The sequence below is a fragment of the Erpetoichthys calabaricus genome, chromosome 1 (genome assembly GCF_900747795.2).
Source record: "Erpetoichthys calabaricus chromosome 1, fErpCal1.3, whole genome shotgun sequence".
Classification (NCBI taxonomy): domain Eukaryota; kingdom Metazoa; phylum Chordata; class Cladistia; order Polypteriformes; family Polypteridae; genus Erpetoichthys; species Erpetoichthys calabaricus.
Window position 1 is genome coordinate 171,779,004 of NC_041394.2, and position 14,459 is coordinate 171,793,462.

The following is a 14,459-nucleotide window of genomic DNA, read 5'->3' on the forward strand; positions in this document are numbered from 1 at the left end:
CATTAAGCAGCCGACCAAGGCTCGCAAGAAGCAGCACGCAAGACAGACTGTGAGATACACACGACAACTCACAGAGCCACGCACGCCAACTCTAAGATCATGGGATCCTTAAAACAATCCTTTAAAACTGAGGTTAAAATACAACGCAGGAAGCAGTCTTTAAAAACCAATAAGCCCAGTGCCTCTTTTTCAATAGCGTCTCACATGCTTCACCAATGCGGGCCCTGCAACAGGCGAGACGCTCTCTCAGCAGCTGACCTTCTGTGCCTGACTCCACTACTGTCAGTCACCTGACCGATCCTTGGCTCCGGTCGGCTCCCCCTGACAGTGGCTTGGGATTCCCCAATGAACAAGGCTCTCACGTTGGGGACACCAAGTCCCAACTCCTGCTGCCACCTTCCGGTCACTCCCGCTCTCCGAAGTAATCTCAGCGGAAGCGACCACAACTAGTACTCCCCCGGGTGTCGGCCAAACACCCAGGCTGTCTGCTCAGCTGCCACAAGCCTGCTCTCACTCCTCACTCGCTCACACACTGCACAGGTGAGAAATGCCCGCAGCACGGCTCCACCTGGAAAGCGTTTCAGCCACACTAGCACACCCCTCGCTACGCTGTGAGCGCGGTGATTATTTACTTAAAAACTAGACATTAAGCCCGTTACAATAACGAGCGCTAGAACAGTAGTCCATAAACATTAGTAGGAACAGTCTATATTAAATGGCAAGGAACCTTTTACCTCATTAAATTTTTTCCGTAAAATGCCTGTAATTTTCTCTGACAGTAATACTGGCTTTGCTGTCTGTAATATGCGTTTAATTTTCTGTCATAACAGTGGGCAATCAGCAGATTCTCCCCAGCAACTGATTTAATGTGCGCGAAAATAAATCTACTTTTAAAAGTCATAGTATTGTAATATCATGAAAATTCGTATATTTAGGAAAACCCCTTCAACGACTGACACTTTACACTTTCCCGGACCAAGCTTCTTAATCGCAAATCTGACATCCTCAGAGTGAACACTTGCGCAACAATGGGGAGAGCTGGTCTCCGCGTCTCAGTACCCGATTGGAATTTTTCGTGTTTTATGTTTTAGGTCTTACTTCATTTACCGAAATCCGATTGGATCGGCCGAGCGATATTTTATAGGTCCAGTCCTCTCTGTCTTGTGTGACGCGTCAGGCGGCCTTTGAAGCATCTGCTTTGAAGCATCGCACCGTGCCCCGCGCATGCGCACTTCACCAGAAGACACACACACACGGACACTGGACGCACACAGGGGTTTTATTAAAAAGGATGGCCTTTTGAAGGGGAGCTGTGGACCCGCTACACCACAAGAACACCTGTGACATTGCCTTCACATTGTCCATCCATCCATTTTCCAACCCGCTGAATCCGAACACAGGGTCACGGGGGTCTGCTGGAGCCAATCCCAGCCAACACAGGGCACAAGGCAGGAACCAATCCCGGGCAGGGTGCCAACCCACAGCAGGACGCCTTCACATTGTTTTCCTTTTATTTCTGATCCCGTCGAGCAGATCAGACACCCAAGCAAACAACACTGAATAATCAATGGCTGCAACTAATTTGCCCGCCCCCAACTCCTCACCTGAGTTGCTTTCGTCTGTGTTCAGCAGTGTTTCCCAAACTCGGTCCTGGTGTACCCCTGTGACTGCAGGGTTTTATTCCAACCGGATTCCTAATCATTGACAACACCTGATAGCACTGATCTCATTTAATTCGCGCTTTTTTTTTTTTTCTTTTATACGACATTCAGAAAAGCACAGCAGCATGTTTTTTACATTAATAAGACATTTTGAAATATTTCTGCTTTTGCTATAGATTTAAATGCTTAACTCTCTTTTGTTGATTTCATTATACTTTGCCCTTTCTCTGTGCAGTTTTTCCCTCTTCATTGTATCTTAATAATGACAATATTGTTCCCTAAACACAGAACTTGGGAAATATCAGTTCACTTAATTAGCCCAGGAGTTCAATTAAAAACAGAAGCTGGTTGGAACAAAAACCTGCAGCCACAGGGGTTCAACAGGACCGAGTTTGGGAAACACTGGTGTAGAGTCCACATGCACCTGTGAGTCACGTTGACTGTTCATTTTCCAAACACGTCCTGAGTCGCTTTGGCCTGTGCTACGGTCCACATACACCTCTGAGCAACGTTGACTGTTCATTTTCCTAACATGGCCACCGCTTCACATGTATTTCATGGAAACAACTCTTCTTTCAATGTTATACAAATTCCTGCATCAGGTAACTGTTTCTATCAGTTGGATATTTTTGGAAAAAAGTCATTGACGAAACTGTTGCTCTCTAACTTCGCAACATGGCTGTAACCTTTGTTTGCCAACATTGGGATAACTTCGGCGACATGCCGTCCGTTGTTCTTAGTCACGGAAGCATAGTCAAACAGTCTGCTCAACAATACGCGGACTACATGAATATTTCCAGAGTTTATGGTGGTGAGGCAGAAATTGTGATGATGTACCAAATACTATCAGCTACTATCACCATTCACGTCCGAGAACATTCAGGAAGTGTTCACCCATCAATATATAATTATGCGGCGTAGGTTGGCTAGTATAGGATAATGATTCAAATAGTTTGGACAGGAGTTGTCAGGTGAATGATTAAGGAGTAGTAGTATGACACAGTGATTAGCACCAATGCCTGGAAATAAGAGTGAAGGTTCAAGCTTGGATGTTTTCTTTGTAAAGTCTATGTTTTCCTTGTGTCTGTGCAGGTTTTCCTAGGAATGCTTTCTTGTTATGTTTTCTTGCCATGTTGTGCCCGGTTTATACAGAATCATATCACCATGGAATATTCTCTCTCGTTGTTGCCGACTCAGTTCACCAGAGTATCCTTGAAACAGAGACCACTCCGTGTGGAGCCGAGCTGTATTGTGTTGTATTTCAGAAGGCTTGCATCATCAGAGGCTGTTGGATGTTTGTTTGTCCTGATCGGTAAAGAGAGAGCAGAATGTAAACCTAAAGCAACTAACTCGCTCTTCTTAAGAGTTTCTTCATTTATTTTTGTGCATTGATTTGTTTCCAAACACAGTGTGTAAGTAAATAGACATCTTAATGTACAGCAAATTGAGAAAGAGTAAATAAATGCAAGTATGATAGGCAAAGAGTATATAAATGATTTAAATAATGAATGCTAGAAAAAACTAAACTTGGATGATTTTAAATGTGCTAACGACATTTTAAGTGTGTACACCACATTCTTTTTGTGTACTGGCCATGCTCTCTCTCCCTCACATGTATTCTATCTTGGTCCTACGAACCTTCACTAGAATCCCCGAAGCCTTGAAATTTTGTCCCAGGCGACTTTAATATCCTTTGCAGTTCCTTATCACCAAACCAACTGCCCAGTGATAAGCACTTTTATTTTGCAAATGCCTCAATTAGCAGCACGCAGAATGCACTCACTCATCCTCCATTCATTCCCCTGAAGTCACCACACAACAAAATTCTCACTGCTCAAGTCTGTGTGGACATTATCTTGCAATGAGTTGTAGGGAAATGTATAGGTAGATGTTTGAAATGAGTGGAGGAACTCGGACTCAAACCAAGAAACCTCTTCACTGCAAAGCAGCAGCTCTACCTTTGCACCACCCAAGCACATCTGAGAGACAGGTACGTTCTGACTGTGAAATGTGCTAACAGACGTATGCTTCCAAACCTTTGCTTGTAGCACTCTTTACCTCTCTTCCATACGTCCTATTACTCTGTACTATTGATTTCAAGTATTTAAACTCATCCAACCTTCGCCAACTATACTCTCTGCTTCCTCACCATTCCTTTGACCTCCCTCTCCCACAAATGTATTCTATCTTGGTCCTACTAACCTTCATTTCTCTCCTCTCTAGGGTATATCTCCACCCCTCCAGGGTCTCGTCAACCTACTCCCTACTCTCGTTAAAGATTAAAATGTCATCCGTAAACATCATAGTCCATGGGTACTCCTGTCTAATCTACTCTGTCAACCTGGCCATCACCATTGCAAATAAAGAGCTCGGAGCCGATCTCCGATATAATCCCATCTCCATTTTGAATGCATCCATCACTCCTACTGCAGACTTCACCACTGCCACACTTCTCTCATACATATACCTGGACCACTTTTACATACTTCTCTACCACTCCTGACTTCCTCATACAATACCTAAACACCTTTCTAGGCACCCGGTCATATGGATTCTCCAAGTCCACAAGGACACAATGCATCTCCATTTGGCCTTCTCTATACTTCTCCATTAACACTCCCAGAGCAAACATCACATCTGTAGTGCTCTTTTCCAAAATTAAACCATATTGCTGTTCGTTAATCATTACCTCCCTTCTTAACCTAGCTTCCACTACTCTTTCTGCTAATTTCATGCTAAAGATGATAAATTTTACCCGGGTGTAGTTACTATAATCACATCATTCAAGCTTCTCTCGCTCTCTCTCTCATTTTCTTCATTTAACAACCTCTCAAAGTACTCCTTCCATCTTTTTAACCCACTCTTCTTGCTTATGAATTATAAATCGTTGCGAGTTCCATCATTACCCTTTATCACCCTTTATTTATGTCAGGAAGAGCATACAGTGTAAAAGTTTGCCAGATAAATATGCTCCTTCCCTAATAAGGGAAATTAAAGACACATGAACCTGTCAGATTTCTGACTCAGAAAGAGGTTCTAAGGGAATGATATATAATTACTTCTTCCACACAGCCAGATAAAAGTTCTATTTTAAAAACTAGGGGGCTTTGCCCCCTGCTCTCTTCGCTCACCAACCCCCGGCCTGCACTACATGCCACTTCGCGTCTCTGCCGCTCGCATATGTGGATTTCACTTTCATCCAACAACAAATCTTTTAATTCTCGCGGATAGTCTTCTTCATTGGGAAGAAACACTACTTTTCCCTGATGGCAACACGAATTAGATGATCTACAAGTCTCCAACTTAAAGCTGAATAATAACTACATACTTCTGTCATATTACCTATGTCCATATATTCAATCTCTTTTCATTGTTCTATTATTTCACCAAGTAATAATTTCCATTTGTCAAAATCTCTTGTCTCGCGGGACCTGAATTTCTCTCCCACGGGACATAAAATTATCTCCGAAAAAGTCTCGTCCCAGAATTTCCTTTTATAATGTTCTCTCTCTCTAAATTCCTAATCCCACCAGCACAACCACTGCAGAGTGTATATGTTTAAGCTCAGATAAACTAACCAGATTGCATATGCTTGTAAGAAGATGTGGAATAGGGGCTTAGGAAATTTTGTTGTTCAACTTTTATTTCATAATTCACTTAAAATAACTTCAAGATTACACATAGAAAGACTAAGGGAAATTTCTTAGTGGTCTGTTTTTTGACTAATATCACTTACAAAAATAGCCATCAAGCCACAGTATAAGAGAGGGCAGCTCTATTGGCTTGAAACAGACATTATACAACTCATGAGAGAGACAGATGACATATGTCTTTTAAGAAATGCAGTGTTTATTATGAAAAAGAGAAAGGACATGGGCAGTTCTAAAGATGCACCAAAACATCATGCTGTCAGAGGATGAAATTAGAGTGCCACCTACAAATAAAAATGTGTCCCAATGAAAAAACAGGATAAGGGCTGTTACAGGCACTATGCAACCCTTTCAGGGGTAATGATGCAGAAGTTGAAGGATATAGACATCAAAGCTGAGGTTGGCAGTCTTAGCCATTGACAAGATGTTGATGTAGCCTGCCTCAGTCACTGCTGTCTGTGAAGACAATGAGTGAATGTCCAAGTATTGCAGGGTGTACATGTAAATCAATGATAATACTTTAGAAAATTAAGAAAGTATGGGAGTCAGGTGAAGAACTTTGGTTCTTGGTGCAAAAAGAATTGTATGCAACTTAACGTCATCAAAACAAAGGAACTGGACATTGACTTTCACTACATGAAACAGCCTCTATATCTGGTCACTATTCAGTAGTAGATGCACAGGTGGTGCATTCCTACAAGTACTTGGGAGTTCACATCAACGACAGGTTGGTCTGGTCCCATAACAGAGGAAATAGACAAGAAAGGGCAGGGTAGGCACTTTTTCTTAGGAGATTGTGTTCTTTTAATGAGGGTAGTGTTGTCTTTCACAATTTCTACAACTCTTGACAATTTTCTACACTGTGGTGTGCTGAACTGGTAAATCACTTCAAGACAAGCATACTGAATCATCACAGAAATTAAAAGGGCAGGCTCAGTTATGAGATGCATCTGGATCACCTGGAGATAGTAGCAAAGGAGAGAATTAACAAAACTAAATGCATTATAAACAAAGCTGCACATCTTCTAGCTGACATAGTGAGTACGGAATTATTCAGTAGAAGTGTATCAGGAAACGCTACTGGGGTTCATTTATACCAGTGCTTCTCAAATAGTGGGGCGCGTCAAGGGGGGCGCGTTTGACCTCGGGGAACATGCTTTTTTATTTTTCTATTTTGATTTTTTTTTTTACTGTTCTAGAATAAAGTGCAATACCACTCCACTACATTAAGGGGCAGTGGCGATCTCATTGGCAGAGTGTGCGCAGGGAGCATTCGCTCGGTGGTGTAGGGGTTTTGTTTGCATTGAGCATGCGCGCTTTGCACACAGTACAAAGTATGAGTATGAAGTGTAGACACGAAGTGTAGCAGACCCTCAAGTGACATCATGAAAAATTTTTTAACAGGGATGAGAAGACAGGCGGAGAAAGAAGAAGATAAAGAGACAAACAAAAGTCTCCCGAAAGCTAAGACGAGGAAATATGACGAAGCGTATGTAGCGCTTGGCTTCACTGTGACTACGGTGGGAGACGAGGAAAGACCGGTGTGCTTACTGTGTCTAAAAATGTTGGCAGCGGACAGCATGAAGCCAAATAAATTAAGGCGTCACTTAAAGACATTACACCCTAATCACGCTGATAAGCCGCTTGAGTTTTTTCAGCGAAAACGTGTTGAATATTGCCAGCAATCATCCCGCTTTCTGACTGCTACTTCAGTAAAACAGCGAGCGTTGTTGGCATCATATAAGGTGGCGTACCAAATTGCTCAGTGCAAAAAACCCCACACCATAGCAGAAGAGCTGATACTGCCTGCAGTATTAGACATGGTCTCTGTCATGCTGGATGACGCAAGTGCTGCAAAAATAAAAACTATCCCTCTGTCAAATGACACTGTTGCTAGACGTATAAATGACATTGCTGACGATCTTAAAGAACAGCTGGTAGAAAAACTCAAAGATAAACGTTTTGCCTTACAATTTGATGAAGCAATTGACAGCAACAAAGACTGTTTGTTTATTGCTTATGTACGTTTTGAAATGACAAATTCCCTGTGTGAGGATCTACTTTTTTGTAAATATGTCAGAGACAGAGCCACAGTCGAAGAGCTATTCAAAATGCTAGACTGCTTCCTGACTGAGAATGGGCTAAAGTGGGAGAACTGCATTGGTGTTTGCAGTGATGGTGCACAGACCATGGCAGGGATGAGAAAAGGACTTCGGACTCTCATAAAGAAGGCTTCACCTAATGCTGAGTGGACACACTGGATTTTACATAGAGAGGCACTGGCATGAAGGCACCTTTCCTCTGAATTAAGTGAGGTTATGACTGACATTGTAGGAGTAGTCAATTTAATAAAGACCAGACCACTAAAAACAAGAGTTTTCTCTGCTATCTGTAAGGAGATGGGAGCTGAACATCAAGCTGTGCTGTTTCACAGTGAAGCAAGGTGGCTGTCACAAGGAAAAATGTTATCCCGAGTTTTTGAGCTCAGAGAAGAGATAAGAATGTTTTTGGAGCAGGAGCACAAGTATGAAGTTGCAAGAAAGTTTAGTGATGAGAACTTTCTGATGAAACTTGCTTACCTGAGTGACATATTTGGAAAGCTCAATGAACTAAATCTACAGCTTCAAGGGAAAAATCAACACCTCCCTCAGGTCACAGACAAGATCAACTCTTTCACTCGAAAGCTTGCAATGTGGGGCAGGCGACTTGATGAAGGAAATACTGTGTCATTTGAGAACTTGCAGGAATTTGTTGACACTACTGACTATGATGTCACCTCAGTGATTCCATATTTTAAGCAGCATATTTCATCACTGATGGGATTCTTTACAAAGTACTTCCCTAAAAACAGTTCCCAGTATGACTGGGTGAGAGATCCTTTTAATGCACCAGCTCCAACTGGTTTTAGCCTTGCAGAGAAGGAGCAGTTCATAGAAATCACATCTGACTCCATATTGAGACTAAGTTTCACATCCCAGACACTGAGTGAATTCTGGCTGAATGTGGAGAAGCAATATCCACTCTTAGGACAAAGAGCTGTGCACATTCTTCTTCCATTTGCAACTTCTTACTTGTGTGAGACTGGCTTCTCTGCTGTTGCTGCTCTGAAAAGCAAATACAGGTCCCGGCTACACATTGAGAAGGAGCTGAGAGTTGCTGTGTCCTGCTTCAAACCCTGCTTCGAAAAGCTGTGCATTGCAAAACGTGCTCATTGTAGCCATTAATCCAGACATCATCTCTGATTAAAAAATCAGCTCAAATTATTTTATATATTTTTGTTTTGCAGGTTAAAGTTTTTTTAATATTGTGCTCCTGAGTAAATGTTGGTGATCAGTTTGAATGCATTATTATTTATTGATTTTATGTATTTTTTTTCAGTATCATATGGTTTGACATGGTCAATCAAAAAATGTTTATAGTTTAATTAAGGATTTAATTTTTTTTGAATTTAGAATGCACTTTAAATCTTTTCTGTTACATTTAATAAAGCTATTCTTTGTTGTAAATTGGTCCATATTTCTTTCTTTTTTTATTCTCTTATACATTAATAAGGATACAGTGTTATGCAGAGGTGTACTTATAACAATTTTATAGACAAATGATACTATTTATAGTCGCGCGGGGGGCGCGAGATGTTTTCTTCTTCCTAGGGGGGGCATGACAGAAAATAATTGAGAAACACTGCTTTATACTGACAGCAATAGACCTGTATATAGCCTCATTCAGACTAACTGCCAAGTCAGAATTTTTAACTCCTCTGTTTTTAGTTTTTCTGGTGTGTTTTCAGACCCGTGTGTGTGTGTGTGTGTGCGTGCGTGTGCGCAATATATTTATTTATTTAAGGAGCTTCTGTAAAAAGCCAAATTTCCATCTGGGGACAAATAGTTCTATGTATCTATTAACGTATCCATCAATATATAAATTAATAAATATACACACATTTAGAGGTTCAAGTACTTTTCATTAAACACTTTTATGGGATAAAACAAACACCCAACCTATTCACCAGACCTGGTCATGTGCAACTACTACATTTTTCAGCAATTTGAAAAGCCACCCCTGTGAGATGTTCTATGCCAATGATGAAGCTGTCATGTCAACTATGTAAAAGTAAGAGAAAATGTTTTATATGAATAGCATAGAAGCACTATTTGAAAATTTTAACCAAATACATTTGTGTTAACACAGATTATGAAAAATAAGAACCTGTTTGGTTTTAATGTCATTGCCCTTAATATATGAGGCACTACTTGTCTTGACCACTGTACAGCTTATTATTTTTGGGTGAAGACTGTCATCAGTTGCAAAGAGATTCAAAAGTAGTCTTTCCAAAAATGAAATCTACACCAGTTTCTTGAAAACCTTACTTGCAGTAGCTGTACAGCAAATACCTGACATAACGGTTGCTAAAGTACAATGAGTACCTGACATAATTAATGGTTGCTAAATGGCACAGTCTCAGATTCTTTGTAGGCAGCCACTATTAAATCTCCAAAAAAGAAATGATTCAGCCTAATTACCAATATGTCGTTTCATAATAAATTTCTAGATAAAATTGTTATTCTTACCTTAAAAACATGCAATCGTTACAAACATCCTAGCTTTCATCCTAGGTTTCACAAGACATAGCACAGAAACAGTTTTAACCTCATATTGCAAATGGTACTTTAACCAATGATCGAAATATAAAGGCAAAAAATTTGAAAAGCAACCAATGGGTACATGGATCATACCAGTGATTGTTGCTATGCATTTGCTCACATCAAAACTACTTTGCTTCAATCACAAGTACAAAGCACAAGTCGGCAGATACTCATTTGAAAAGAAAGGATATGAGATTTTGCAAGCATAACTCAAGATCCATCTCTAAATGGATTCAGCCCCTTAGCTTAGAAGAAATTATTAACTCCTACATCCCTGAACAAGTGAAGATTTGTCCCACCTAAAATTCCAAGAACAAGCCAACTTACATCATAAGACAGTAACTTGAACTACAAGGCCAGCAAACATTGCAATGTTCCATCTTTGATACCACATTACTATATGCATTTAAATCCAGCTTAAAGACCAATTTCTTTTAACACTGCATATCTTCGGTAAACTTGCAGATTATACTGCTAATACTGCAAAAGGGTTAATAACAATTGACAGCTAGTACTTACGGTCTTTGCATTCTTCTGTGTCACTTCAACACTGACTAACTGGTTGAGTGAAAGTTGTTTTCCTCATCTCACTGGCCAATCTGCCACAAATTATATCAGCTCAATAGCTCCTAAATTTCAAACTTTAAATATTAATCGCACTATAGATGTAGTTAAGGCAGATAATGAATACCCCATTAACACTGAAGTGATTTGTGGTTATAAATCTAAATATTTACCAGACCAGTATTTACATGCATGTGTAAATGTCATTGTTCTGAAACGGTTTAGTGTAGAAAACTATACAAAAATTAGTTGAACTAGGTATATATCAAAAACATTTGGTTCAAATGTGCAATATAAAAATTCTGAAATTAAACTGTATTGCTTACACAGAAAATGCTTACAGTTTTGTGTGTTTTACCTGTATGGTCTGTCCATAGGCTTGAGCTGGCTGAACAGCATAGGTACCATACCTTAAAGAAAGAATAGAAGAAAAGAAAAAAAAAAAAACACCATTTTATAATTTTACAAAAATATACTTTTAAAATATTCCAGATCATAAACAATGTGCATCCAGTTTGATGGACATGATTTATCCCACATTATCTCCTTTACAACAATATTGGAGATATGTAATTGAAATATTTCACTAGACATTCTATGTATATTCACAGGATATTTTTTGTTTTTAGAAAGCAGAGGACTGGGTAAAGTAGTAAACTATCCTATCCTTTTTGAAGGGTATACAACTGTGCTACAATATAGACACTGCAAAAAATCCAGCTTTGAAAAAGGTCTTAACTCCCATATAATATAAAAAATAGCCTTAACCTGTTGCCGTTATGATCGGTTGACTGGAATTCACCTGAATGAATTTAAACAGAACTCATCTGTTTTTGAAAGGTTAAGTATGTGCCTTTGCGAGACTATCCCATAGATCGCAGCACACAAAGCAGTGCAGTGACAAAAAGTTTCCACAGAAATGCAATAAAGACACAAATCAGGAGAGTTATGTAAAATGATTTCAAATACTACTAAGCTTCCACCTTAATCAAAAGGACAAGTGTATGTGTGTGTGTGTCTGCATATGTGTGTGTTAATCGAGATGTTCGCGTTAGGAAGAAAAAAAATTAAAAACTGGCAAAAAATACCAAATAAGGATTTAAAAATAAGACGGCTCATCAACCTACTCTAATGTTATATACTGAAAGCAGCAGCATGGTAGCAACTTTTTTGCAACTGTTCAGGCCACACAAATGAAGTTTACAGCTGTAATGCTAATGACAGATAACTTTGCGTTGTGGGCAATGGACAAGTGAAAAAGATGATAAATCGATGCCCCGATGCCCAAACCAAAGCCCGACAACAACTAGGATAGAGTTGCTAAAATCATGCCAATGTCATAGAAACCATCACCACCACCGCATGTTCCCAGCAAACCTATTACTACTGTATAAGAGTGATGAGTTACATGAGCAACGACAACAGGAATCAGCGAAAATGGGCGGCAATATCTGAACAGGACAAGGCTGCCAAAAAGAATGGGATTAGGTGCATAGTTAGGGCCCTATGATTTCCACAATGTGGAAAACATGGACAGAATCACGGAATTATCACTTAAAAACGGATTTCAGATTTAAAAACTGAAATGTGTAGAATTTAGAGACTGAAGGGGTGACTGTTACAAAAATTCCCAATAAATTAAACTACAGATTATTTAATTGTTTATCATTCAGATACTATTTTCTAGTTTGTCATTTTTGAAGTGAACGTAATTCTTGTAGAAATCCAGTCGTGCCTCTATCTGTTTGTGCACGTGTTTCCTGTATGTTTTCTCGTTAGGCTCGTGAATAAGCTGGCTGCATGAGACTGAACTGTCTAAGCAAGCAGCATCAGATTGCCCTAGCTACGTCAAAAAAACTAAGAAACACAAGTTTATCTGCAAAATTAAGGGCACAACAATATCCCAGCAACTTTTACAATTCTGGACAACTTTTCTGCAAGTTTTGCCAGCATACCATAGACTGGACATAAAAAGATACTTGCAATGACCATGTCAAAACTAAAAACCATCTCAAAAACGGAGAAATTAAGATCAAAAAGTGTTCCCCTTCAGATTGCAATAGAGCAAAATTGTCAGAAGCTAGACACCAGTTTGTGTACATGTGAGTCAGACATACCGCTCAAAAAAATAGCGAAGATGCGTCATTACTTTATTGAGCATTATAAACAAGGAGGCGCACTGCCAGAAAATCAGAGCAGTCTTTGTCAAACTCATTTGCCCCATGTCTTTGAACAACATATGGATGCTGTTCTTCGAAAGATTCATGGCAAGAAAATATATGTTGTAGTTGATGAAACTGATAGCCAAGACCACATAGTTCTCAACATAGTGATTGGTGAGTAAATATTTGTCTGTAAGGCAATTCTTTTATATAGGCATTTCTACATGATGTGTTTACTGTGAATCACTTAACCAATTTAATTTACACAGGTATTTAACCGTTAATAAAAGTCTTTCCTGTACAAAAATGTTATTAGTGAACGGCACTGGCTGTTAACGGGTTCCCTTTTAAAAATTAACAATGATGTTTTGGGACTTAAGTAATGTTTTGCCTCACAGTGACGAGGCACGCAAGGTCCACATTTGACTCAGGCTTTTCCTCAGATGCAACGAGCCCTTAAAAGCGGGTCGCTCTTAACCTTCATCTCAGAAGGATGAATCAAACTAGTAACAGCTCTTACGTTTCTGGAGGGCACTCACTGTCCAACTGCAGTATCAGCATACAGCATCATGGAGGATCTGGGCTCCTACCTGATGAATGGAACTGCAAAATAAAGTTCAGTTGTGCTAGTGTGCGGTTTCATTAAAAGGAATGTAAAGTGCCTTTTTTTTTTTCTTTTTTTTTTATTAAATTTTATCGATTTTATTGTAATCATTCTATACAAATAGATCAATTTTTACAAAAAAATAGGATTGAAAACAAATCAACCCCAACCCCTGAGAAAGAGAGCATGGCCAACGGACTAAAACTTAAAAATACAGTGGACCCTTGACTTACGAACTCAATTCGTTCACGAGGGCTGGTTGTAACTCAAGTTAGTTGTAACTCAAGACTATTTTTCCCATAAGAAATAATGGAAATACCCATAATGCGTTCTGAACCTGCCACAGCATCACTTAACCTTTTCATAATAAAAAAGGGTTGTATAATGTGCATAATTTACCAAAAACACCAATAACTTTTCTAATGTACTAACCACAAAGTTATCAAAAGTGCCTAGCCTACCAGGAACTTCAATTTCATACTGTACTCACCATTTAACTTGACATCTTGAGGAGGAGGAGAATGAAATGGTAGGTGGTTATTGTTTGGAAGGAGCTTCCTTATACAAATCTTTTCTTTGTAAAATTGTCGAGATGGTGGATTTCGACATGCTGTACATATTAGCGAGATCAGTCACACGAACACCACTCATCATTTCTGCACAATTTCCTTCTTCGTTTCGATTGTGATCGCTTTCTTTACTTTGTTACCTCCTCTTCCTTCCTTAGCTTCTGTTCTAGCTTTTTTGGGGCCATTTTGATAGCAATTATCGAAATAAATTATATAAATCAATGCACTGACCGAAATTACACCTGTAAACAAACGTATCTGGGCTCGGACTGCCGCTTGCGAGCGCTTTCGGCTGTTTGTTGACAATCGCACAAGCAGATACACGTGACCGCATTCAGGCTGTAACTCAAGATGTTGGTCATAATTCAAAACAAAAATTTTGGTCGTAAATCAAGTTGTTCGCATGTCAGGCCAGTCGTATATCAAGGGTCGACTGTAGTAAAAATAAATAAAATGAAGAGTTTAATAGATGGATACAGATAAATGAAGAAGAAGAAGAAATGGGGAGAGAACCTACTTCCTCTGTGCTTTAAGAGCTTATCCTAAAATATTATTGATTAGATCCTGCCAGGTTTTGAAATAGTTCTGCACAGATCCTCTAAATGA

General features: G+C 39.4%; 1 protein-coding gene and 1 long non-coding RNA gene across 2 annotated transcripts in view; one reads left to right on the forward strand and one right to left on the reverse strand.

The window, feature by feature from the left end:
* Positions 1–14,459, forward strand: part of LOC127529207 (uncharacterized) — a 232,028-nt gene that overhangs the window by 131,040 nt on the left and 86,529 nt on the right. The window lies entirely within an intron of this gene.
* Positions 1–14,459, reverse strand: part of ewsr1a (EWS RNA-binding protein 1a) — a 210,266-nt gene that overhangs the window by 118,800 nt on the left and 77,007 nt on the right. The window contains exon 3 of the mRNA XM_051932005.1: positions 10,877–10,928. Coding sequence (XP_051787965.1) covers positions 10,877–10,928 — 52 coding nt within the window. The remainder of the gene's footprint in view (positions 1–10,876; positions 10,929–14,459) is intronic.